We start from the raw sequence: 24,980 nt of genomic DNA, 5'->3' as shown, positions 1-24,980 counted from the left end.
TTAAAAGCAAACCAAAAAAAAAAAAACATTTCCTATTTATTGTAATTACGACATGAATTCAAATGCCAATAAAAAAAAAATGGTCCAATGTTTGTATTTCACAAGGATATCTAAGCAATATCGCATGAGCAAGACAGTGATTATACTGAATATCGTCACGGCTGTGAATCGTGCCGTAGTTAATCGCAGCCGTGCGGATATTCAGTATAACTGCACGATTGCGAGGGCGATATTGTTTTTATGTTCTGTAAACTAGAAAGTAACTTGCATTTCAGACACAATATGGCTAAATGTTTTCTTTATTTTTGCTCCATAAACGGAAATAGCTCCCGAAGAAACCGCACTCGCCAATAGCCCATCGGCTAGCTGGCTAGCCTGCTGCTTGTTTGTACACATCAGTGTGGACCCAATCAAACATTTTCACATTGGCTTCCCCTCTTGCTTTTCAACTTCATCTGACAATGAGAACTAACCGTTGTAAAAAACTGGAATATCCAGATGACAAAATTAACCTGGTCTTGCCGAGCTTCGCCTCACGAGCACAAGTAGTTAAAACATTAACACAGTGAAGCAACAACAGGAGATAAAAGCCTAAAGTCAACGGAAAAGAGTAAATGAAGGACATGATTTTTAGAATCCAGCATCAAGGTTTTCAGTACATTACAGTATAATTTTGTAAATCAGCCCGCCTGCAGTGTGAGGATATTGCTAGAATATTGTTTAAAGAGGATTTAACAGGATTCAGTTGGCAAACAATTCAGGTTTTGTCCTTGAGCATAGCCTTGCCAGTGACAGCTTCAGGATTTTAAAATCTGTCCATGTGTGTAAATATTGTCAATGCCAAATAGTCTGTATACACACACACACAAAACCAAAATGTTTTCCTTTGCTTGTTTTTTTAACCTAACATCAATAGCTTCAATAAAGTTTGTGTAAGTGTGTAAGTATGAAATATAACTAGAATAAGAGAAAGTGCAATATTTATAGTGTGTGGGTGTGTGTGTGTGTGTTGTGGGGGGTTCCAGAGGCTGTGGGTAAGGGTTTGTTTGTTGTAACGTTAAGGTTACTAGGTTTACTGAGGTTGGGATTACTGGGGTCGAGGTTACCGAGGTTGGGATTACTGGGGTCAGGGTTACCGAGGTTGGGATTACTGGGGTCAGGGTTACCGAGGTTGGGATTACTGTGGTCAGGATTACCGAGGTTGGGATTACTGGGGTCGAGGTTACCGAGGTTGGGATTACTGGGGTCAGGGTTACCGAGGTTGGGATTACTGTGGTCGAGGTTACCGAGGTTGGGATTACTGTGGTCAGGGTTACCGAGGTTGGGATTACTGGGGTCAGGGTTACCGAGGTTGGGATTTATGTGAGGTAAGGGTTTCTGACATTAAGTTTACTGGAATATAGCTTACTGAAATTAAGGATTGTGTTAGAGATGGTTACTGAGACAGGACTACAGAGGGTTACCAAGATTAGATTTATTGAAAGTAGGTTTAGGTGTAGGTATAGCATTCATTTTTTTAACTTCAGTAATACGTAAGTCAGTGGAAATACTCCTCAAAGAAAGTAAAACTGTGTGTGTGTATGTGAGTGATTCAGGCTGCTCTACTCACGAGGAGGAGGGGGGCTACTCCAGTATAATGAGGGTTAAGTAATAATTGGTTATCAACCTGATAATAGTGGTAGCTTAATTTCACACATCACCATACACAGTTATATAATTATCAACAGAAACCCCGCTGTGCACAAGAAGCCTGGTGTTTCTCAGTCTTACCAGTTCAAGTTTCAGGAGGCGATAACGTACAGCCACTCTATCACAACGTAAACCCTGACATGGTGATCAGGACCCAAATGCAAAGCACACTTATACATCTACGTATAAATCATTAATGTTTCTTTAATGTTTTGTTTTTAAGACATGCTTTTGATTTGAAATTATATTAATGGTTACAATCAAACAATGGAGGAAATGAGGAATGATGTCAAGGGTAAATAGAAACTGTGATTCAGTGGAGATGCATTGTGGGTAATTTTCACTCCAGCAAGTAATTAACATCATTAAGATCATTTTTAACATGTAATGCTGGATAGATTAAACCATGGCATTGAGGTGGTTAGTAATCCTGTTCAACTGGACAAAGCTAAGTCACATTTGTTTATTATTAAAAAAAAAAATAAGTCTCAACAAATTGTGTGCAGTGGAGCTTGAAAGTTGGGACATTAAAAAAAAAAAAAAAAAAAAAAGAAAAATCTTCGTTCCACTGAACTCTGCTAATTGACTGTTAAGTATGTTGTTGACTATGTTGCTGAACTGCTAATTCACAATTAAAAAGTTGTTTTAGTCTTACGAGAACAAGACTTAGGAAAATTATTTTTATGGTTCTGTGGCTGAGGAAACATGCATTACACGAGATGCAAGCATGCACTAGAATAAACAAAGGAAGCATCCTCAATCTAGAAGCCTCCTATCTCCTTGTCCATGGCTCCCCTAAATGCAGTACCGATGCACCTTTAAAGATGTTTTGATTGATTTCTGGGTCATGGATGGAGAGGTATATGAACTAGGAGACAAGGAGGCATCAACTGGTATTGGGATGCAGCTAGTGAGTTAGCGGCTTTTTTTTTTTTTTTAAAGAACAAGAGAAATCAAGAACAAGAGGAATGAAGCCCATAGATGAATGCAGTGACTTCACTTTACTAAAGTCATGAACAAAGAATAAATCTAATAGATCCTTCCTCTTTCTTCTTCAGCAGTCAAACCTCTGCAAAAGGAAAGACATAAAATGGCTGTTGCTTTATTTCAGAGCTTCATTTCGGAGAACAATTCACACACCAGCATTGAATAGTCTAACTGGGAAACAATTATTTTGTTGTCTCGCCCACCCCAACAAGAAATGACCAGAACAATTACCAAATTTAGTAGTTGCATAATTCCAGGTCAAGTCTGTAAATTGCATTTCTGCCCTTTTTCCTCACTAATGCAATCGTCGTTATGCAAATCGGCCCACCCTCTTAATCAGCACGACTGTTTGCAGAGAGTTAAATGATTTAAAACTGCGCTGTACTTTAGTCATTAAGGATTTTGTGCTAATAAGGCAAAAATCACCACCAGTGTGATTAACATTCACAATTAGATGTAAATTATATGAAAATCAGACCCTGCAGGTGAACAGTCAAGCATTCAAGATAGCTAAAGTAAGCAAAAACATTTTAAAATGATATTTCTTAGATATGGTTTTAACTGCTGTATGACGGTGTCTTTTCCAAAAATGTCACCTCAGCATGATTGGTATTATTTAGCTTGATGCTCCAGAACTCATGTTCACGAGAACACAGGAGACATTTCACCAAATCGAAATAAACCTGCCTTGTTCTTTACTTAAAAAAAATAAATAAATAAAATAAAAAAAATAAAAAATACTTTAACATAGTGAAATATCTTTAGATAGAACAAATGAGTAAAATAAAGGAAGCTGTGCCAGCCCAATCCTGATTAACAGCTAGGAAGGAATGACATTTAAAAATCATACTAAGCTCATTACTGTACATTATCAAATAGCTAGATGTTAGATGTGTTAGTAAACTTTTATACCACAACAGTGTTGAATTCTCTGACCTGATCACTGAAAGCCACCTGATGAGATCAAGCTGTTACAGGCTGAGTGATTCATCGTGCTCTGAACAGTTTATAGCACAACGCTGTTGAATTGTAATTTAAATTTATACATCATCACTTCTATAGTAATGGCTAACTTGTATGGTGGGTGCTTCACATAATCTAAGACTAATAATAAGCAGATTAAAAACATGCTACTTAATAAAGAAAAATGTATAATCAATAATGGTGTCAGAGGTAAAGCTCTAACTTTAAAGACTTCCAACTTGGGAGTTTGTGCTTTGCAGTTTCTCCAACATGACAAGCTGCATTTTTTGTTGTTTTATTCAAGAGAGAGAATGAGAGGCTGATGAACCACTGCTTATAGCTACTATAATGTAAGTGATAACAGGAACTCTGTCTTGTTTCACAGGCATTTCGCAACATTAAATGTAACTATAAATGGATAAAAAGTATGACATTGTTCTTTAATAAACAAAATTTGTAATCATAAAATGGCTGCATTACAAGAGAAAAACACTTTGGGTTGTGCCGTTACGGGACAATAATCAACTTCTGGGTGGTAACAGTAACGCCACTTACCACTGGGCCACATCCCAACACACCATTGTTGATTTTCCCGTAACAGCACACCCACAAGCATTTAATCCCTTACATAATGTAATGTAGGACAAGGAATACGATGCTACCACATTACCACTTTCACACCTCATGTGTATGCGAGTAAAAGGCTGTACGTGGATTTGGAGCAGGTGCTGTTGACGTATGCTGCTGTAAACATCTGTCAGGGGAAATTCAGAGCACGATGAATCACTCAGCCTGTAACAGCTTGATGCACACATCTCATCAGGTGGCTTTCAGTGATGATGGTGTGTGAGTAAGAACAGAGAAAAACACTAGCGTGGGTTGTGGCTGGGAATGAGATTTACTAAAATGTACATATTTATACTTCAGGTAATTTTTAGGCAACCTGTGGGGGAAAATTACACAGTCTAGTATTTTTTTTTCCATTTCAAACACCAGTTGTTTACAGGCCATCTATAATTAGTTTAAAATTTCTTTCGCAAAAAATGCAGCTTGTCAGTATTAAAGAAATCCTGACAGAAATCTGGTACAGACTCAGAAAAATGTACTGTAACTTGTGTGGGCGTTCCACAACCTTAAATATAACTTATCAGATAAAAAGTATGACAAGTTGTTCTTTAATCAATAAACAAAAAAAAAAAAAAAGATGGTAGGATTGGCAAATAGCTGTGATGCAAGAGGAATAAAACACCTAAGGATATGCTGTTATTAGATTCAGCATAGAGAATTCAACTAGAGATGGCACCGATCCAATCAGGCCCCTTTTCTGGATACAGAAAAGTCTCTTTCGCAAAACATGGTTTGTCAGCTGTAAATTTTTCTTTTGTGGAAACTGGACTCACTTATCTTTCCCCTCTTACCTTGTAGTATAAAACCATAGTTATGTACAGTTAGTATTCAGTATTTGGCAATGTGACTTCTGGCTTACATAAATAAGTCTTATTATAATAAGTAGGGCTGAAGCAGTACCACATTTCTGCTGATCCGAGCTCTGTGTATTGACCGATAACCAATAACATTGATAAAAGCCTCGCAGCACTAAGATGGTTAAGTGGTAGAGAGAGCATCACGGTAATCTTCCTCTCTGTGTGTTCTTAACTTGATGATGCATTTGAGGTATCTTTAGTAAGCTGACTCATAGAGGCACAATGGTGGAAGACTTGAAGGTCATTTGGGTTAGCTGTTCAAGATCTGCGTCCTGTCAGTCGACAAAACAAGCATTTATGGAAAATGCTTTAAATTTAGTAACCACCAATCGGACGCAGACACACTGCGTAACTTCTACACAGAAGAGAGACCGGTTTTAACAGCAAGCCATGAAGTCACAGCTTCGTATGCTGTGCGTTTTATTGCGAGACCATTGGGGATCTGGTTGCAGTTTTTATGAAATTGGCTGTAAAAGCAGAGCAGAAAGAAGAGAAAAGTCTCCCTGCTGCAACGTCACTTTATGACCTGCTGCTGTAGAACAGATAAACAGTGACGAGAAAAATCAGCCACAGCAGTGGTTTAAACACTGAACATTGTGTCTTAGTTATAGCACCAATAATTAATTAATTTTAAGAGTAAATCCAAACCGCTGTCTGATCATCATTCCCTCATTTTCTCTTGTAGTCTTGCAGCTTGTTAACAATAAATAGCAAAACACAGCATGGTCCGTCCTGAAGACTTTCCCGTGAGAGAAAACTTAAAGGCTGACACTGGAGACTCCTTCCAAAAACACCAAACATATTCTTACAGGACACATCACCATATCAGCTCGTATACCACCACGCTTTTTTAAAACAGGTTTATTATTAGACTTGAGAGATACACATCCCTGTGAATAAGCTATAACTATAGAAAGGATGAGTTACAACGAGTGCATTAATATAAACCTGATTTGAATTACAATTCAACAGCATTGTGCTATAAACTATAATATTCAACATGAACGACTTCAGGATTAGCGATATCGAGATAAATATCAAGATATACTTTGTCATTATGTATAGACGTCTGTGCTTTATATCTTTAAGCGAACATTTAAAACTATTTTTATGCCAGTTATCCCCTTCTTAATGAAAAGTCTCTAAAGCTATTCACCCTTGCTTGTGCTTTGTTAGCAAAACCTCAGCAAAATTATATATATCGATATATATCGTGTACCGTGAAGTATCGTGATGTTCTCAAAATCAGATGGCATATATAAACCCCATGCATATGCTGAACGTGAAAAGCAGCACATTTTACATGGTCACGTAAACGTGAAAAAAGGCAAAGCATTAGCGTGATCGCAGAAAACATGCGCTTGACGGATAAGCGTGCACTCAGGTGACTTGAAGCCACTGCTCTTTAAATATGTTAACACCACAACTGTTCATTTATTCACCAGAGAGCAAGAAGCTTTTTTTCCTTCTCCACACAACTGAAGTGACATGTGCTCAGGATCACCTGACTAACGCTCTTTCCTGAACACACTCGAAAGCACGGCTGCTAGCTTCAAGTGGAGCACGATGAGGAAAATCAATACACTATTACTGCTCCTTTCTTCTTCACACAGCAGGAGCTACAGGCACCGCCTCATCACACCGCAATTAACAACCAAAACTGGGTCACAAGCAGGAAGGAAGGGGGGGAGGAAAAAGAAAAAAAAAAAAACTTTATAGGTTTTAATAAATAGCTACATTTTATGTTTGTTCTTGATGATCTTTTCAAGCGTTATAATGGAGTAATTAGTTTAGAAATGCAAACTGAACAAGGAATGCGCTTCCAGATCTACACACTTGTGTCACATCTGTCAGAAATGCTTTGAGGGTTTCTTTTTAAAAAGCAGGCTGTAGTAAAGCATTATGGTTATGTTTGCAAAGGTGCCAAGCTTGCTAACAAGAAAATCCTAAATGTCTGGATTTAAAAACAGAGCATACTTCATATGATTGTTACAAAACTACAATAAGTGCATTTCAGGCATTGCACATAAAATTAAACGACATGAAAAGAAATTAAAATATCTCCCAAACTAGGGACACAAAATAGCTTGTTTCAAAAATTTTTGAGAGCTCGAGAGAAAATGAAGTGTGGGAAAGAATTGCAGGAGGTGCAAATCAGGGCTGAGATGGAAAATACCAAAAAAAAAAAAAAAAATTAAGACCATCAGACCTGTCAACCTTCACGCATTTTGTAGGAATGTAGGAGCTCCGCACTTTAACATCGGAGCGCGCTGGAAGGTACTCCAAAATACATTAAAAGCAGTCTTTTTTCAAAAACAGCAGATGAGCTATTTGAATGCACTTTTTTGCGCTTAAGGAGGTTTTTAAAATAAATAAATAAATAAATAAATAAATCAAATCCATCTACTTAAGTGGTATAGACCTAATCTTACCTAATGTACCTTTAAATACAGCGATTACTTATGGGGTTGCCAGGTCTGCTGTATTATAAAGCCACTTCATGTAATTGTTATATTTGCCAGTTAATAGAAAAATAAAAGCCCCAGGGAAATGGGATGACTCGGGCTCAACACCCCCCACTCTTTTTTTTTTTTTTTTTTTTTTTTTTTAATTTGGATGGGCAGTGGATGTGGGTGCAGAAGACTCTCTAAAAACAGGGAAGTGGGCTTCATGGGGGAAGTCCGAATATTTCTGCTGTACACGACATGCCGAAAGCAAACAAGTCACTGCAAACTTTACCATGTGCTTTCATTATTGAACAGCCCATTTGTCGACACAACGCGAAATACGCATCCTTTTGTTTTCTGTTGGCTCACAAGGTCATAGTTAATGAATTCACAATTCACCTAGACATGAACATGGTGTGAAAGTAACAGCAAATGCTTGTCCTTTCCCTTTCAGTGAATTAGCTTTTCCAGGGGAATTTTATTCATGTCTGGTCTGACTGCTGCTTTATGTAAGAAAGCAGTAAAGTTTTCAGGTGTCTCCTGTATCGTCATAACAAGAGGTGAAAAATCATTACTACTAATGGTTACACTACAATTGTTGACACTTGTGTGAAAGGGGCTGTGTCTCAAATCAGGTACTTGTATTGAGTACAATATACACACTTGTAAAAGGGACAGGCATTTGGTCAAGTGTGGTGGGACTTTTTTTTTTTTTTTTTGCACTAACCTTTCCCATCAGACAGAACCATCATGGCCACCGATAACAGCAGTTGAGAGTTCATCAGCAGCAACGCTTCTGTCTTGGGACTGGATAATAAAGTGAAAAATACATGTAGCACAGCAAACAGTGTGTTAAGAAAAACTAGCAACAGAGAGACTACTGATCGTATGGTTTACATCACGTGCATCTTTGTCACATCATTTCTTCCCAATGCTAGTCATGTACTAGCTAAAGTAGCTTACTTAATCTGATTCTGAAGCTTGGTGCACATTTCTGGCAACAAGCTTCGGAATCAGATTAAGAAAAAAAAAAAAAAAAAAAAAAAAGCTATTCATACTAACAATAATGTGCACATACATGCACAGCTTATGGAGACCTGACTTTTGATCATTGTGATGGAGCTTTTTAAAGGAAGATATTGGATTGAAAACTAGTTCAAGACACGTGTCAGGTTTTTTTGGTAAAGCAAGTCTGTGATTGGTTGGTTATATCATCAACCATATGCCCCACCCACAGCTGCTTTTGGTGAAGAAAGATCTCTGACTCCAGCTTGCGAGATGAGACTTTACTGACCAAGCCAGTATTTATATCTAGCTTTATCCTCTCACTCTTCAATAGCCTTCACTTCCTCACTCTTTGCTCACTAAGAACAGGCAGGTTAGCAGATTACTTTGAGCTGATGGCAAATCAAGACAAACATGCAAGTTACACTCTCCAAACTATTTTTAAATCACATCATGGGCGGTCGTGCCTCAGTGGTTAATTACCTCACTTGAACTGAACACCAAAGTATAGCTGAATATGAACAGATTATGAGCTCTCGACACTTTTCTCTCTCGTCTATAATCTCGTCGCGTATCGGCACTTCCCGGAAGCTTTGTGCTCATTTATAGCGCTGCATCAGAGCAATGCCAGGTGTGCAGTCAGAGTCAAGAATTCAACTGGCAGTATTACTCTGAAACTCCAGATAAAACCCACTGAACTACAGTCACAACATTTCTGGTCACGCAGTGAGCTGTTAGAATTTGAGTCTGTCAGTGCAACTTTGTGAGCCACACTTACCCAGAAACCACTACAACACAAATACACAAAATGCAGAAAGCATAAAACTTTTAGGTAGCCAGTAATTATAGCAAGCCTATGGCTGCCAAACTCCACACTCGCCTCAAGTGGCTGAAGGGCAAGGGGAGAGGAGAGGAGAGGAAGGAGGAAGAAAAGGAATGGAAAAGAGCAGAAAGGAAATGGGGGGACAAAAAAAAAAAAAAAAAAGGCAAGGAAGGCAGAGAAGAAAGGAAATGCACAGGACAGGAAAGGAATGGGAAAGAAGTAAGCCAAGAACAAAGGGGAAAAAGGGGGGAAAAAAAGCAAGGAAAGAGGAAGGTAAAGAAGAAAAGAAAAGAAAACACACAATAAAACACAGTGAAGAGCAACTATCACAGCTCCCTTCAATTTATTTATTGATGTACCGAACATGAAAAAATACAAAGTATTCCAAACACAAAAGAAAAAAGAAAGCAAAAGAACATGTACATCTTCTGGTAATACTGTTTTTGTTTTAAATACTGAACAAAAAGATATATTATATACCCCAAAATTCAAAACTCAGCTGTGAATAAGGTTATACTGTACATCTTTAAATAAATAATGCACACACTACAGAACTGAGACTACAGACGGGACACGGAGGCTTTTCACACCACAAACGGGATCCCAGCTCAAACTTAGCCGTGTTTAAACACTAGCAGCTGATTGGTCTCTGCCTCCGAGCGTCATTGAGAAGGAAAACGGAAAAATAAACCCTACGTGGCATGAAAAGCTCTCCCTGTCCCCGAGCAGCACAAAGCCACAGTTCATCAATGAAAATAAACAAAAACAAATAAACAGCCAAAATGAGAAAGAAGGAAAAGAAATGTAATGCATAGCACACTGCCACACATCCGGGGAGCCTGAACTGCACTGTTAAAGGCTCTTTCCTTCATTAAGTGGAGAATATAAAACACCATTGTGTTGCTACGGTCATGGAAAAGCCTCGTCAGGCTCCCCTCATGAAGATTAAGCAATATACATTTTTTATTTTAAATTTTAAAACGGGTTATATTATGTATTAAGTGTAACATGAATACGAAAACTAAATCAAATAAGTATTTGTTCAAAACTGTGGCTCGTCAATTTTTACCACAAATATATTTAATGCTTATAATATATAGATAAAAAAAAAAAAAAAAGCCTAGAATTTCGCAGAAGCAAGACTATCTACGGACAAAACCACCAACAAATCTGATACAGTAATAATGCATCAAACAAAGTGTCTCAACTAAACAACTCTCATAGGCAAACCAAATTACCAGCTAACAAAAAATTTCCATATGTACTTTAACCCAAAAAAAAAATAAATAAATAAAATAAACCTAACCAAAACACACTCGTTTGGGGGGGAAAAAAAATTAAACGATACATATATTACTCAACGTAAAGTACTTATTTACAGTAAGGTATTAACTCAGGAGATCTTCTCCCTTCAAACACTTCATTCAGTCGATTTTGTTCTGTTCGCAGGCATCATCAGCCCGTTCTCTCCTTCATTCAGAGCAGCTAAAACCTTTGTCAGCATTTAGAAAGACAAAAGTGTTCAACAAGATACTAAATACAGCACTGAGGCCCACCCCCCTTTTCTTAAAGAAGGAAACTGTCGAGGAAGAACCGATTCAACCAAACCGCTCATAACCTACAGATTCCCTCCATCATCCTGCATGCACACGTGTGTGTGTGTATGCATATGCGTGCGTGTAATAAAACTTTCACGTTTTGGCGGCCTGCGTCTCAAAAATATCGAATCCAAACGCAAGCTGTGGAACACAAAGACCTCAAAAGACAATCTTTGTCAACAATAAATCGTTCCAGAAATTTCTAACTCTGCAAACTGTCTGGTAAAGTTGTGAAAATCTCACAGGGTGTCGTATGAAGATAGTTTCTCAAAGTCAAAATATTTTGCTCCATGTCCAGTAAAAAGTTTCTCCAAATTTTCTCTTTTTATAAAAATAGACACTTTTTTAAACCCACTTCAAAGAGGTTCGTAGCTCTTTGGCAAGGTACCGCTTTAAGAATTTTTTTTGTCTTTGTCTTTTTTTTTTTGTTTCCTCAATTTAACAGTAACATTTATGCAGCCAATGAACTCAATATGAGAAACTAAACATGGAAAGATTACCAAAGGTTTTTTTTTTTCAATATTAAACACATTGAAAATGGCTCAAAATAAGAAAATCAAAGAAAGGAGAGGAAAAAAAGAGAAATAAAATATAAGATGGGCACAGTGGCCACCCAACGCATGCTATTAATCACTTATTTTTTTTTTTTTTTTTAAAGACCAGCAGAGAATTGTACGAAAAGAAAAAAAACACAATAAACAGTTTTCCTTTATAACACTGATTTGCAAACATGTCTGAGAAAGTTTAAACATGTTTCACGCCCCGCTCCCAAACTCATCGTAGACTGTGAGAAACGCTCGCCGTTAAGCTTTGTGCGTTTTGTTAGTTTTGAATGAGACCTGCAGCACGCGGTCTCCGAGGCGATAGCCGTTCAGGCTGGCGATGGCCATGGCCGCCTCATCGTAGTTGGTCATGGTGACGAAGCCGAAGCCTTTGCACTTGTTCGTGTTGAAGTCGCGGATCACCTTGACGTTCGTGACGGCGCCGAACGGCCCGAACATCTGCCACAGGATGCTCTCGTCTGCGTCAGGAGCCAGATTGTAGACGAAGATGCACCAGCCCGTGCCGGCGTGACCGGGGATGTTAATGCCAAGACTGGTGACGCCGTCGATGGCCATGGGAGAAAACCTACTGCGGAAGAAATTACAGTGTGGGTACATACACACACACAAACACACATTCACATTAAACGCCTGGACTTCTACCTCACCATTTTGTGACTTTGGAAGGAAATCATACCCAAAATAAACAAGTACGTACTGTAAATAAGGAAGCACATTAGGAAACATGCTCTTAGACAAATACGCAAGTATGGATGCATGCTATCAAGTACGTACATACATAAGCAAGTACACAAGTATGAGCACACGCAAGCAAGTACACGTGTTACCAAGTATGTACATATTACCAATGTACATACACACTTGCATACTTTAACACATGTAACCAGGTATGCAAAGACGTACATTAAGTACAGACATTATCTCAAGTATGCAAGTAAGTACACACGTAACTAACTTCGCAAGTCAGCACGTTACTAAGTACGCAGGAATGTATGTATATTACGAAGTACGCAAGTATGCCTGTACCCAAGAGCATTATTAAATATGCAAGTATGCATGTGTTACCAAGTATGCAATTACACAAGAGTGTACACAGATAAGAGCATATGTAAGTACATACATATGTAAGCAAATATTTATATATGTACAAAAGCACATCTGTACAAAAAATGACTCCTTTTGTCCAGTTAAATCTGACTTCATGTATTAATGTGTGTTATTAGGCGCATGGATTTCCTGTCCCAAAGCACATAAGACAACACTGTACTACATACTAAGTAGAGCATCACAGTAACTTTTTGTGTGTGTGTGTGTGTGTGTGTGTGTGTGTGTGTACACAGAAAACCCGGCGTGTGTGCAGGTCAGGGGAGGAGCTCATCTAACTTCATTATAAAAATAACACATTGCACCCACCATCCTCATTTATTTATTTATTTATTGCCACTGGCGTACCGAGCGAGGCTGCTGAGATGCTGTGACTTTCAGCTCCATTCATGCCATAAAGCCACTTCCACAGGTTTTTTTTTTTTTTTTTTTTGGGAGTGCATTTAAGAGAAGAGCAAAACCAGAACTTTTTAGGAATAGCAAAGAAATGGAAAAAAAAAAAAAGAGGATTCCATGAGGAGAAAAGAAAGAAGAGAATCCACTTATATTTAGTCTGACAGAAATCTACAAAAATGCTAATGTTTTTTTTTTTTTTTTCTTCCCCATTTGCTCTGTGGAGCTTTTGCCAAAGGGAGGAAAAAAGTCTATAAATAACTAGCGAAGGAGTGTGTAGCACTGCGTGTGTGTGTGTGTGTGGTTGCAGTCTAGAACAGCAGGGCATGAATTATTTCAGCAGGTTTCAGATTAGATCACACACTCGGCTGAGCTTCTCTCAGCAGCCACATCCTGACAGGTGTGTTCCTAACACTACATTTCCACACACACACACACACACCATTTAGGAACAGTGTGAGCTACATTTTGCTCCAGTAAAACCACAGTGTGAATTCTGATGCTAGCAGTCTTAAAGGAAGGAGATGCTTCTGCAGTTAAGTGACATTCACAGTGCAGAAAAATGAGTCAAGTGTTCAGTAATATTTTTTTACCTTTTTCACCTAAATATCAAAGTTTAAATCACTACAACATTTATTTTACAGAACATCCTTTCCACTGGACAGTGAGGTACAGTAACATCCATAATCCCACACTCTGTTTCCATTGCCAAGTGACCCATACTGTAACCAAGTACCATTGTACCCAAGAGTGCCAAACATGGGTGGAGCTGAAAACAGTGCAGGCTGGTGACAGGTCGGGAAAAAAAAGAAAGAAAGAAAAAGAAGAGGGCTTTCCTGGTGTACAGTAGAAAACAACTTCAGTAGTGCAACAGTCTGCTGAAGGAATGTTTTTCTCATCTCTATGCAAGGCTATGAGGCATCACAAATTCACCATAAAACATTGTTTTATTTATTTGCCCACAGTAAGGTTTTTGTGTAAGATATTTTTGCACCATTTTTACATTTCTAACCTGTGACCCAAATTAAAGTCTTCCAGTTGGCCTGAACCCCCAAATGGCTTCCTATTGACTTTGTTTGCTTACTACAGCATACACAGTGCACTACAGAGCCAACAGTACGGCATCTGAGATTCAGCCACAAGTTCATTCTTTTTCATTCATCTTCAGTAAGCAGTTCATCCCGGTCAGGGGATGGAGCCAGAGCCTATCACAGGAACACTGGACGCAAGGTGAGAGAATTCACTCCAGGTGGGACATCAGTCCATCTCTCACACTCAATCACACCTAGCATAGACAGTCTGCCATCCTGCATGTTTTTGGGAAGTGGGAGGAAACCAGAGAACCCAGAGGAAACCCACTTGGACACGGTGAGAACATGCGACAGACCTGAGTGACCTGAGCTCAGGATCAAACCCTGGAGCTGTGAGGCACAGAACGTACAGGTTTCTATTTTAAATTCTTTTATTTTTATTGCAGAGTCTAAGTATTTTTTCCTCTGTTGTAAGAAGATTGCAATCAAGATTAAAGTATTGGCACCCCTGACTTCCTCTGGGTGTATTTAACGCATCTTTAATATTTAGTTAAAGGGGGAACCATACTGCTTGTTTCTGAGTAGAACTTGACAAGCTCTCCACAAACCTTTCTGATAGATCTTTATTTAGATTTGTTACTGTACCACACCATCCAGTGAAACAATATTAATAACTGTAGTCTTTATGGCAACTCTGGTCTTCACAGTGGAGTAATCAATTACTGAATTGAGCAATTTGCTGCTCAGTGTTGAGACAAATCAGGTGTCTGAGCGAGAAAATCACCAAACTACTGGACTGAACTCTCCATTCACACACAGCTCATGCACACATTTACCTCTTCACTCCATAGGCCATGTTCAGCAGGTTGTCCAGCCTGAAAAGAAACAAAGATGATTAGCACAGAACAATGAAACTTGATTTTGTTACCAATGAACTTATTATTAATTAAAAACACCCATGGAGGCTTTACATGACACAATAGCAATATACACAGACAAACTACTTGCACAACCCTGAATGTTTTCACTAATACCAACACTTAATTCATTTCAATTCAGTCAGGTCTAAAAATTCAAGCCTGGATTGCGTTAGTGCAAGTGCAGATCGGATATTCAAATTTCCTCGCTTGGCCAATCAGACCAACATCCAATTAACCAAAAAAAAAAAAAAAAAAAAAAAAATGATATAGCACTGACCCTAGACATGTACTGAAATTTACTGACACGCTCAAAAATTAAACGTGCACAATCTCTAATTGAACAGAGACACCCTGTGTTACCCGCATGCATTATGATTTAATAATTATACATAATTATATGCAGCACAGACGCAGTGACAGGCAGTCTGGCACATTATTACCAGAATGTGTGTTACATTAATTATATGTGACCTGCTCCATCATTCTGAGTCACTTTAAAAGTAATGAAAGAGAATGAAGGAGAAAAAGAGCTAAACACGGCTTCCTCTCTAAAGTAGGGAGAACTTTTATATCCCTGACGATCATATTGGAATCGTAAGAAAGCTGACACTAAAATAAACAGCTCAATCTAAAGTCTCAACCTAAAGTCTGTCCCCACAATGCAGATTTCTCCAGCGCATTACCTGAATCTCTGAGCCTGCTGGGCGAGGGGTCCTGGGTATCTCCTGTTCGGAGACTGGTAGAGCTGAGAGAGCAGAGCCTGGCTGGTTTTCTGACTCGGGTTGTTGGCGAACTTCACCGTAATGGGCTCGGTGGCTCCGGGAGGCTTCTGCCCGTTCAGCCCCTTAATGGCCTCCTCAGCCTCCACGCGCCGATCGAAGCGGATAAAACCCACACCTCGAGACACGCCTGCAGACGGGAGAAACAAACACATTACAAATTCAACATCAGAAAGAAAAAACTCAAACAGGTGTCACTGGCTTTTTTGTTTTGTTTATTTTAATCATTTGACCAAGACACTAAAAGTGGATGCTCTAGCCAAGCTGTCTGATTAGTTGACAGATGGTTATGTTAGCATATCCCCAATATTTTATAGACTTCTGTTATTTCTCCACTTTCAGCTTCTTCCACCATCATGGCACTCGTACTGCACCATTTACTCCATTTCATTATCTTCTATTCATTCTCATCCATCTTTTTTATTTTTGCTGAGCTGCCAATACTGCTAACAAGAAAATCTTAGCAGGCAGGAGGGGGGGGGGGGGGGGGGGGGACACATTGATAGCAACTTAATTAGAAACTCCTCTGTTTGTTTATCAACTGAAGAGACCACAGTCCTGCCCTCTTGTTTTTTACTGGCCCCCCAAAACCTCAGCGAAAGTATGAGCGAAAGTAACCGCTAGCAAAAGCAAACATCTTTTACCTTCAGTAAACTAGCCACAGAAGAAATTTTACTCATAATGCTACAGCATAACTGCAGATTGTCTGCACCTCTGGTTTTGCTGCTCTTTCTTCCTTCCACCATCTTCCTCCCTTCTCTTCTTTACAAAATGTGGTTTCTTTAACTTTCTTTTATTCTCTCCTTTTCTCTCCTGTTCCAGTTCTTTAAATGGACAGAGTCGATCTTTACATAGCAGCAAAAGTGAAGACAAACACACCATCATCTCACACACAGGAAATGTGAGAAAGCAAGAAAGCAAGACAAAGAGCCTGCGCAAGAGAGTGTGAGCGAGACTCTTGGCATTTTGGAAATGGAGATCAGTCTGACTGTAAATTCATTTTAAAGCTCGCTGTGAAACAGGCATTAAAGCAGCACCTCAGGGGAAGATGATGGTGGGAGAGGAGGGGGGGAGAGAAGGTGGGTTTCATTACACACGCTGCCTTTCTCTGCTCTAAAATCCATTTCACATTTCATCTGTCCATGCATATTTATGACTGAGGGGATTGGGGGGAAAAAACCAGCCATTTCTGGAGACTAAGCAGCAGCACCTGTAACGTCCTCCAGCACTTCTGGTGTCGCTCGAGTGTGGAGTGACATTAATAAGACATCAGTCTCATCTATAAATGGACCAGGACTTTCATACTGGGTATTTCTCGTAGCTGCAAGTCCTACAGAACGATGATGTAACTCGAGCAGGTGTAACTCACTCACCTGTGACCTGGTCGACGAGGATTCGGGACGTGATGATGCGTCCATACTGAGAGAAAAGCTGCTCCAGCTCCTTCTGCGTCATGGTCTTGGGCAAACCGCTCACGTACAGATTAGCGTCTCTGATGGAGGCCGAACTCGGACGGGCGTAGGACACCTGATGGCACAACACGCGCGTTACACGTGGCTCAACAGCTTTACATGCTACAAAAGCTGTACTGTATTTCGTTGGCTCTGTACTCGCACTCTGCACAATGACAAAGATGAATCTAATCTAAAAATGTACAACAATATGGGGAAGGAAAAAACATTGTAGCATCATTTCTTGGTAGCGTTCATATTGCGTGATGGAACATGACAAATCAGCACCGTGTTTAAAAAGGCTAATCACTCTACAGTCGCAAACCGCACAGCTATTCACACCAACACATACCTCACCATCAGCTGTTCACTGTGGATGTATCCTAAACCACACGCCCTATTCACCACATGGGGACTAGTTTTCCTCCAGAGAGCATTATACTGCAGCCGCAGTGAAATTTCACACTCCCCTTAGATGAGAATGCAGAAATTAATTCCCCCGGTTTTAGTAATATGTACAGTAGTTGTGTCTGTTACCATTTGAGCCGCTTGTCCACCAGACAGAATTGCACGATACACGGGTTGCATATGAATCCAGAAAGAGTGACCACTTATTAAACCATTTTCATCAGTCTCTACCCATTTCTAAAAGTACATTATATCAACCCTTATAAATAATGATACAAATAATCAGAAAAACAGCAGCGAGCGCCAAAAAACACAGCTACAACTGGAAGGTAGCTCTAGCTACTTCACAAACGTCAGGTTCGTTTGCGTTAATGGTAACAAGCTAGTCTAGCATTACAATCATTGTTGTGTTACGCCAGGTTTGTACGTGTTTCAGGAAACAGTAACCAGCAGCAAAACCACACTGATCATTAGCCAATTGGATAATGGCAGGTTTCTTGTTAGCGAGTTAGCGACAGTTTTGGGAAGGGTGTGATGCTCAGGTGTCCACAAAGTTTGGTAGATGGAACGTACGGTTCAGGTCGGTACCCCTGCAGACCGATTCTGACCCTGTAGGGTAGGTTAACACCAACACAAACACTGCTATGTGTCCACTGTGGACAAATTCACTCGAGACCACACAAGGTGCATTATGGGATCAATCGCTGGGGCGTGGTCAAGAATTCAAACGTGGTAGAGGACTTGATTGGATAGTTTGGCGTGAATGCCGCACTGCTGCCGCACGTAAGCACTGCACAGGGGAAAGCAACACAGCCGAGCTGATCTCATTACAAGGCGACTCCAGGATTTTATTCTTCACTCCAACTCTGTAAATGAAGCAATAAAGACTGTAATGCATGTTTTCTTTCACACATTTTCCAAATGACTTAAAATATCACTTTCTCCTCAGTAATAGCGAGATTTCAATGCAACAAATTCTTCACTACACAACACAGAAAAGAGGACGGCTGAAACAACAGCGGCGTCTCCAAAAGCAGACAGCATTTAGTCCCCAAATTCCATTCATTACAACTCATCAATGGCAGCCAGTCAGCTAAAGCCATGACGGTACCATTCTAGACGATTCCACAGAGTTTCTAGAGTGAGGTGAAACACACCTAAATGAGTGCTGTAAGTGTATTTACATGCTGATGGCACTTCACTGCAGTTTATTTCCAACATTCAATGCCTCCTTTTCATCCCAAATACAGAACAGCAGAACATCGCCAGCCTTCGAAGCGCTAGCGCTGCGAAACAGATTTTATTCATAATAACGTTAAATTCACGCACACAAAGCTTTGACAGGCCCACAATAGCACATTCTCACTCGAGCCTCTAAGCTAACGACACAATCACGCCCAACCACTGTCTATAGAGCGAGAAAGCTTTGGAACAGATGGAGATATTTATAACGCAGGAGACTGCAACACCTCTCCAAACTGTGAGCTGTTGCTGCTCAAAACGCCGACCAAATCCCTCGGCTCATGCGCAGCCCCAACGACGAGCATATGCTAAGCTGCTTTTGGCAAAACGACGACGGCATGGTGCATCTCTTTTCTTTAAACCGTGAAGATGAAAGAAGAGTTTAGTTAAAATAATGCCTGACTGCTTGCTCTAGAGTAAAGCACTTTCATTTTTAAACATTATTCCAAACTACTCCAAACTCCACACCATGTTACTCAACAATTCTGATCAAAAACACACCATAATAAGCGTCAATATACTATTACATTGACTGACTGTTAATAGTTAAAAACACTTTACACACCATTCCTTTAGGTTACACTCGTTTTAAGCAGACATCTTTTCTCGCAATAAAGAATAAATCCTAGACAGAGGATTGTACACACACACACACCCATTTCATTTCAGATACGTTATCTAGACAGCTAGCAGTGCTAAACCAAGACACGTCCAGGAACAAGACCACTAATTCTTTTCGAGTTTTATGGATTAATGATGCGACAGTCTTCTTTCTTTTTATCTGACCGATCCGTCAATGTAGCATAAACCATGTAGCAGCTACAGAAAAAGGAAGCGCTGGTGTATCGTCTCACTACTGTACAGGGCGTCACACAAGTCCAGCATCACAGCATTAATGTATAATTTTATATTTAACAGACCATGACGTACCTGAGCAAGGAAAAACCAATCCAAATAATTCTACACAGAGGAAATCAAAGTCAAAGAGAATATACTGAGCAAGTTCAGTAAATAAAAGCTTGCATTTTGCTCCTGTGATGCTAGACTTAAAGGACACCCAGTACTTTTTTTTTTTTTTTTAAGGAAGTATATTAGCATTCGTTCCAAAAGCAAAACCGGTCACTGTACACTGTAACCATGCGCAAGGCTGTCACAACTGAACCGTTTCAGTGAGCAGGCATTGAGCCCAAAACATTTTACAGGCAATTTAAAAAAAAATAAAAATTTATAGTGGGGTGCAACGATACATTGCGATGCAAAAATGTGACGATGTGCATCATGGAAGTGACGTGTGTGAACCTCTGTTCATAGCTATTCCTGATTCATTTAGCTTTATACAGACAAAATGCACATCAGTTTGCATTGTTTATTATACAGAAATAAAAAAAAATTGAGGTTTTCATTCAAATTTTGTTTAAAATATTCTGGGATTCAAACTGAACCAAGTCATGAAGCCAGCATCATCAATCAAATCGTTACGCCTCTAGTGTACATATAGTTCTAAGTGCGCAAGATAACATTCTTTTCACAAGTTTTACATTTGCAAAGGCTATAACCAAGCAGATTTTTTTTTTTGTGCATTAAGCCATAAGTAGTTTTTTTTTTTTTTTTTTTAATCTGATGAATGGTTTGTCAGAATAATCAAAATCTTTTGATCGTCTTAAACGTGTCGCACCATCCAACTTTCTCACTATATAGGCCACATATCCCCAATCACTAGCTCACATGGACGCATCCTAAACCTCACTATTCACTATTTATATGTAGGGTACAAACACCGGTGTCCCAATTTAACATGCGCCGCCGCCACCCCCCCAAACGCGCGCACACACGTTTCCTAATTAGAGTGCAGCATGGGTATTCTGCATTGCAGGGCATTATGGGAGTTAATGTACTTCTTTTACTTCTTTCATATCACAGCAGAATCTTCTTTCTCTTCCTTAAAACCTTCCTTTTACACAAATGGGGTTTAATGACATTTCTGATATCTTTAAACTTTTTCAACTGATTGCGTAGAAGGACGACAAAACAGCGTCAGCAAGCAGCAGTGACACCGAACTGTTTAATAATAATTAAAGGATTTTTCGGGTTTAGCAATACACAGCTACGTGAGCTCGTTCCTCACCAACAAAATGCTAGAAGCGGACTAGTAGCAGAACAGGATGATGCTCCATGTGCTCTAGCTCATTTAATCCACAAGCAGGAACACTAAACTTCATGCATCAGTAAGCTTGGCACATCATTTTAGGAGGACATAGCTAGAACTGTAAAATAGCTCCGGTTCTAGCTAAACACGCACACGCTCTGCCTCCTCAGCAGCTCTGCCTGGGTGACACAGTGCACAGTGCTTATCTGCCTAAATTTAATTAGAACGCTGGCAGACGTGAGACGCTGGCTCGGCTCCGCAATCTCAGCCACGTCGATAAAAACTGTCCGCTTTTAATTAAAGCTCTGAACGGCGTCCACGCGCACGGGAACCGCGATCGATAAACGCCACCAAACTCGCCCTTGCTTTTCTCTACTTTATGTTCTGGAGAGCAGATGAGGGAAAGGTACAGCTATAACTCAACGTTCAAACATTCGCTCATCCATCCCTCCTGACCTCTAACCACGTTTGTTCTAACTTGTCCAACATCACCTTCCCTATTTAACTGTATGGCATCAGCACTTCTAAAAGAACAGCCCCCCCCCCCCCCCCCCCCCCCCCCAGGAGTGTTACAGCACGATAAGAAAACAGGAAACTGGTACACACTGCTGCTCCTGCATTTAATTTTATCCGCGTTGAAAATCTAAAGTTGTGATTTGTAAGAAAGAGTCGTGTTGCAGACCAGCCAATCCAGAGGAGGAATACTGGGGAGTGAGGGGTAAAAATGCAGGACATTTTCAATACAGTCCTTTCACATCACTTAGCTAAGGCAGAGAAAGCCTTGTGTATACACACACACACGTGTGGTTTTACAGCAACCACCAGGTGCTTAGGGGGGAAAGGAAGCTGCCACTTGTCTGTTGTAGTTCTGGTTTACATGCACACTTTCTTCCTATTCCAGGGAAAATGTTACATACAGAAATTAACAGTTTAAAAAAAAAAAAAAAGAAAAAAAAAGTTAATATCAGAGACCAACACTCACACGTACCTGTCAGTCATCCCAGATTCACATTCAATTAGCTCATCTGTTTATATTAAAGGGAAAAAGACTGACTTTTTTTTACTGATAACTTTTAGCGTGATAATTTCAGTGTTAACGTGGAGCTCCTACGCAACACACGTGAACATCGGCAGGTTTGATATGGCGTAATATGTTTTTCTTTATAGTCCAATCCCACATTCACAAGCAGAATTTCTCTTTACACTCCCTCTTACCTTGATGGTTTTGGTTTGCAGTCGCAGTCCATTTAGAGTATTGATAGCTTTTTCTGCGTCTTTAGGATCCACGTAGTTCACAAATCCGTAACCCAGACTCTGCCCTGGAATAAAACAGAAGTAGGTTCTGATCATGCATTTTTATATCACATTAAATAGCCAAGCTTTTATCAAGACTACTTACAGCTATTAGCTACAAATGAAGTGAATTAACAAATTTAAAGCACACTCCAAACACGCACACAAAATCCAAATGCATAGAATTAAATTCAGAATGTCTACAATATATACTTGTAACAACTGTGTTCATGGAAACACAAAATACCACACTGACCAGCCCATTTCTAAATGAGAAATATTTATTCATGGAACAGTAGACCTAAACACACTACACAAACACTAATTTAGGCTGCTTGGACAGCATACGAGCCACACGGACACATTTCTAGAAATCACTGCACTTCATTCGTTCATGAGCTCTGACTAGACGTGCGCAGATAACTGGTCATGTGGTGTATTGTGAAATTCAGCTTGCAATATCTCGCTTCATGGTTTTTTCTTCTGACAACACCGTGCCTACGCAATCAGTATTTTAGGTAATCGGGCAGCTTAAGGACAGCGATCGTATTCCTTAAAAGATTGCTTTACACTGTATAAGGTTATTGCGCATCACACCGTATGAGATGTGAGGAATAACACACTGGGGTACGTGCTGTTACAGGAAAATAACTTGGAGACTATTTGGATTATTTTCCTATTTATTAAAGAACAAGTCAGACATTATCTGTTTCTAGTCAGAGCAGCTGTAAAACACTTCCTCCCTCACCAGCCTCTTTATTTCTCTTTTGAAGTCAATAAGAAAATAAAACACGTAGCCTATCACGTTAGCAAGAAACCGCAAAGCCCTTCGAGCCTGATGCCTTTCTGCATCTACAAACTTTATAGTTTTACCTCTGACTGTTACAAAGGGCCGACACTGGAGACTCCTTCCAAAAATGCTAAACAAACATCACCTTTAAGAACTCTGCCAGATCAACACACACACACTTAATTCCATTTATGTGGCGCGTCTGCCATAGAAGTCTTTGTGCATGTTCTTACTATAGAAACAGTAGGAGCGCATTAATATAAACCTGTAATGTGCCTTGCAGCTGCAACAGCTGTCAGTGCTGCCGGTATACAACGTTTTTACAACATTTACAACAATGAGAACCAAGAATGACAGCGGCGGTACAAGATGCCAGTATTCTTTCACGCTAGTACTCTGATTACAAATTGCTGAGTGTGACGCATCAGACCAGTCGTAGTAGCGTTTACATTCCGAGAGTCTGGTCCATTCACATTTACGGCATTTAGCAGATGCCTTTATCCAATACAATTTACAGAAGTGTAAGGACATTCTCCATCTATCTCATTTATACAAGTGAGCAGTTAAAGGCCTTGCTCAAGGGTTAAACAGGGTTAAAGGCCTTGCTCAAGGGCCCAGCAGTGGCAGTGCTGAGATTCAAACTCAACACCTTCTGATCAATAGTCCAATGCCCTAACCACTGAGCTACCGCTGTCCAAAATTTCTAATACTGTCCAAACTTGGTCATCACCTGTCTTTGCTCAAATTGGTTTTTTTTTGTTTTTTTTTTTACCTGCAAGCCAGTTAACCAAACTTCTCATGACCAGGGAATTCTTACACGATGTGATAGCACATCAAGATGGCGCCGTGCAAGTGGCAGCCGATTACAGCAGCTCCTGTCTCGAGAGGCGTTATATCTTAAACTCTATGCTGCTGTAATAGGTGAAAAAAAAATGGTAATGCAGCCTTTAGGATCATATTCTGGACATGCTGACAATCAGGATGAATTGAGGGAATGAGGGACTGAAACGTCTCAAATGCAGTATCCCAGTAATACTAATCAGTCATCAGGTTATTAAAATTAGTCACATACAAGCATTTCCTCTCTGTTCAGCCTTCTCACTGGATTGAAGCAGCTCTCTCTACAAAAAGGGAAAGTTTCTCCTTCGGCCTGGTATGATGGACGTTTTTATTTTAATAGACACGGGGGGTGGGGGTGGGGGGGCTCAGACTGCTGCTATGACTCATCAGGCTGAGCAATGAAGATCTCTGTTCTCTTGAATAATTTCAATCTCAAATCTGCCTGAGAAATAATAAATAAATAAAAACAAAAATAAAGCTCAACACCCACTCCCTTCCACCACATGGTAGCGATGCAATTTCCACAGCCAAGATGTAGCTGCTGGTCAGGTTCAGCTCAGCCTCCTCCGCTACAGCGAAACCTTCTAATGATCAGCACAGACGGTGAGATTGCAGAGAGGATGCTGTGCCAAATCGCACCGTCGAATCCAAAAAATTACAGCAAAAAGAGCAACACAGGAAATCCTACTCTGGGTAGAGAGTGTTGTCTGGTTTTTTTATTTATTTTTTTTTGGGATCCCCAAAGCTCAACCATCCCAAATGTGCATCAGTGCAAGACAACTGCTTTACACTGAACAGGGGAAAAAAATAAGATTGGAAAAATCCTTCTGGAGCTTCTCAAAAAAGAAAAAGGGCTGGGTGTGTATGGGAGTATTTTATTTATGGTTCCCAAATTATGTCATTGTTAAAATAGAGCAATACGCAGAAATGGACTGTCATTTAGATCCACGACAAAATGACATGCGTCAGATTTACTAATCACAGTAATTCCAAATCAGTGCTTTCTGGTCTACAGGCACACGGA

General features: G+C 39.9%; 1 protein-coding gene and 1 long non-coding RNA gene across 6 annotated transcripts in view; one reads left to right on the top strand and one right to left on the bottom strand.

Moving 5' to 3' along the window:
• The window catches only part of LOC117596385 (uncharacterized), a 100,852-nt gene extending 85,910 nt beyond the window's left edge, over positions 1-14,942 (top strand). For all 3 annotated transcript variants that reach the window (XR_008301196.1, XR_008301197.1, XR_008301195.1), the window contains one exon: positions 13,701-14,942. This is a non-coding gene — a long non-coding RNA (uncharacterized LOC117596385). The remainder of the gene's footprint in view (positions 1-13,700) is intronic.
• elavl2 (ELAV like neuron-specific RNA binding protein 2) overlaps positions 9,707-24,980 on the bottom strand; it is a 46,107-nt gene continuing 30,833 nt past the window's right edge. For all 3 annotated transcript variants that reach the window (XM_053231031.1, XM_053231032.1, XM_026945370.3), the window contains 5 exons: positions 22,249-22,352; positions 17,160-17,313; positions 15,691-15,916; positions 14,924-14,962; positions 9,707-12,127 (listed from right to left, as the gene is read on the bottom strand). In XM_053231031.1, the coding sequence (XP_053087006.1) occupies positions 11,800-12,127; positions 14,924-14,962; positions 15,691-15,916; positions 17,160-17,313; positions 22,249-22,352 (851 nt within the window). In that variant the 3' untranslated portion in view covers positions 9,707-11,799. The remainder of the gene's footprint in view (positions 12,128-14,923; positions 14,963-15,690; positions 15,917-17,159; positions 17,314-22,248; positions 22,353-24,980) is intronic.

This window comes from Pangasianodon hypophthalmus, chromosome 28 (genome assembly GCF_027358585.1).
Source record: "Pangasianodon hypophthalmus isolate fPanHyp1 chromosome 28, fPanHyp1.pri, whole genome shotgun sequence".
In the NCBI taxonomy this organism is placed as follows: domain Eukaryota; kingdom Metazoa; phylum Chordata; class Actinopteri; order Siluriformes; family Pangasiidae; genus Pangasianodon; species Pangasianodon hypophthalmus.
Note: the sequence above shows the minus strand (reverse complement) of the source record. Positions and strands in the feature narration are given on the sequence as shown.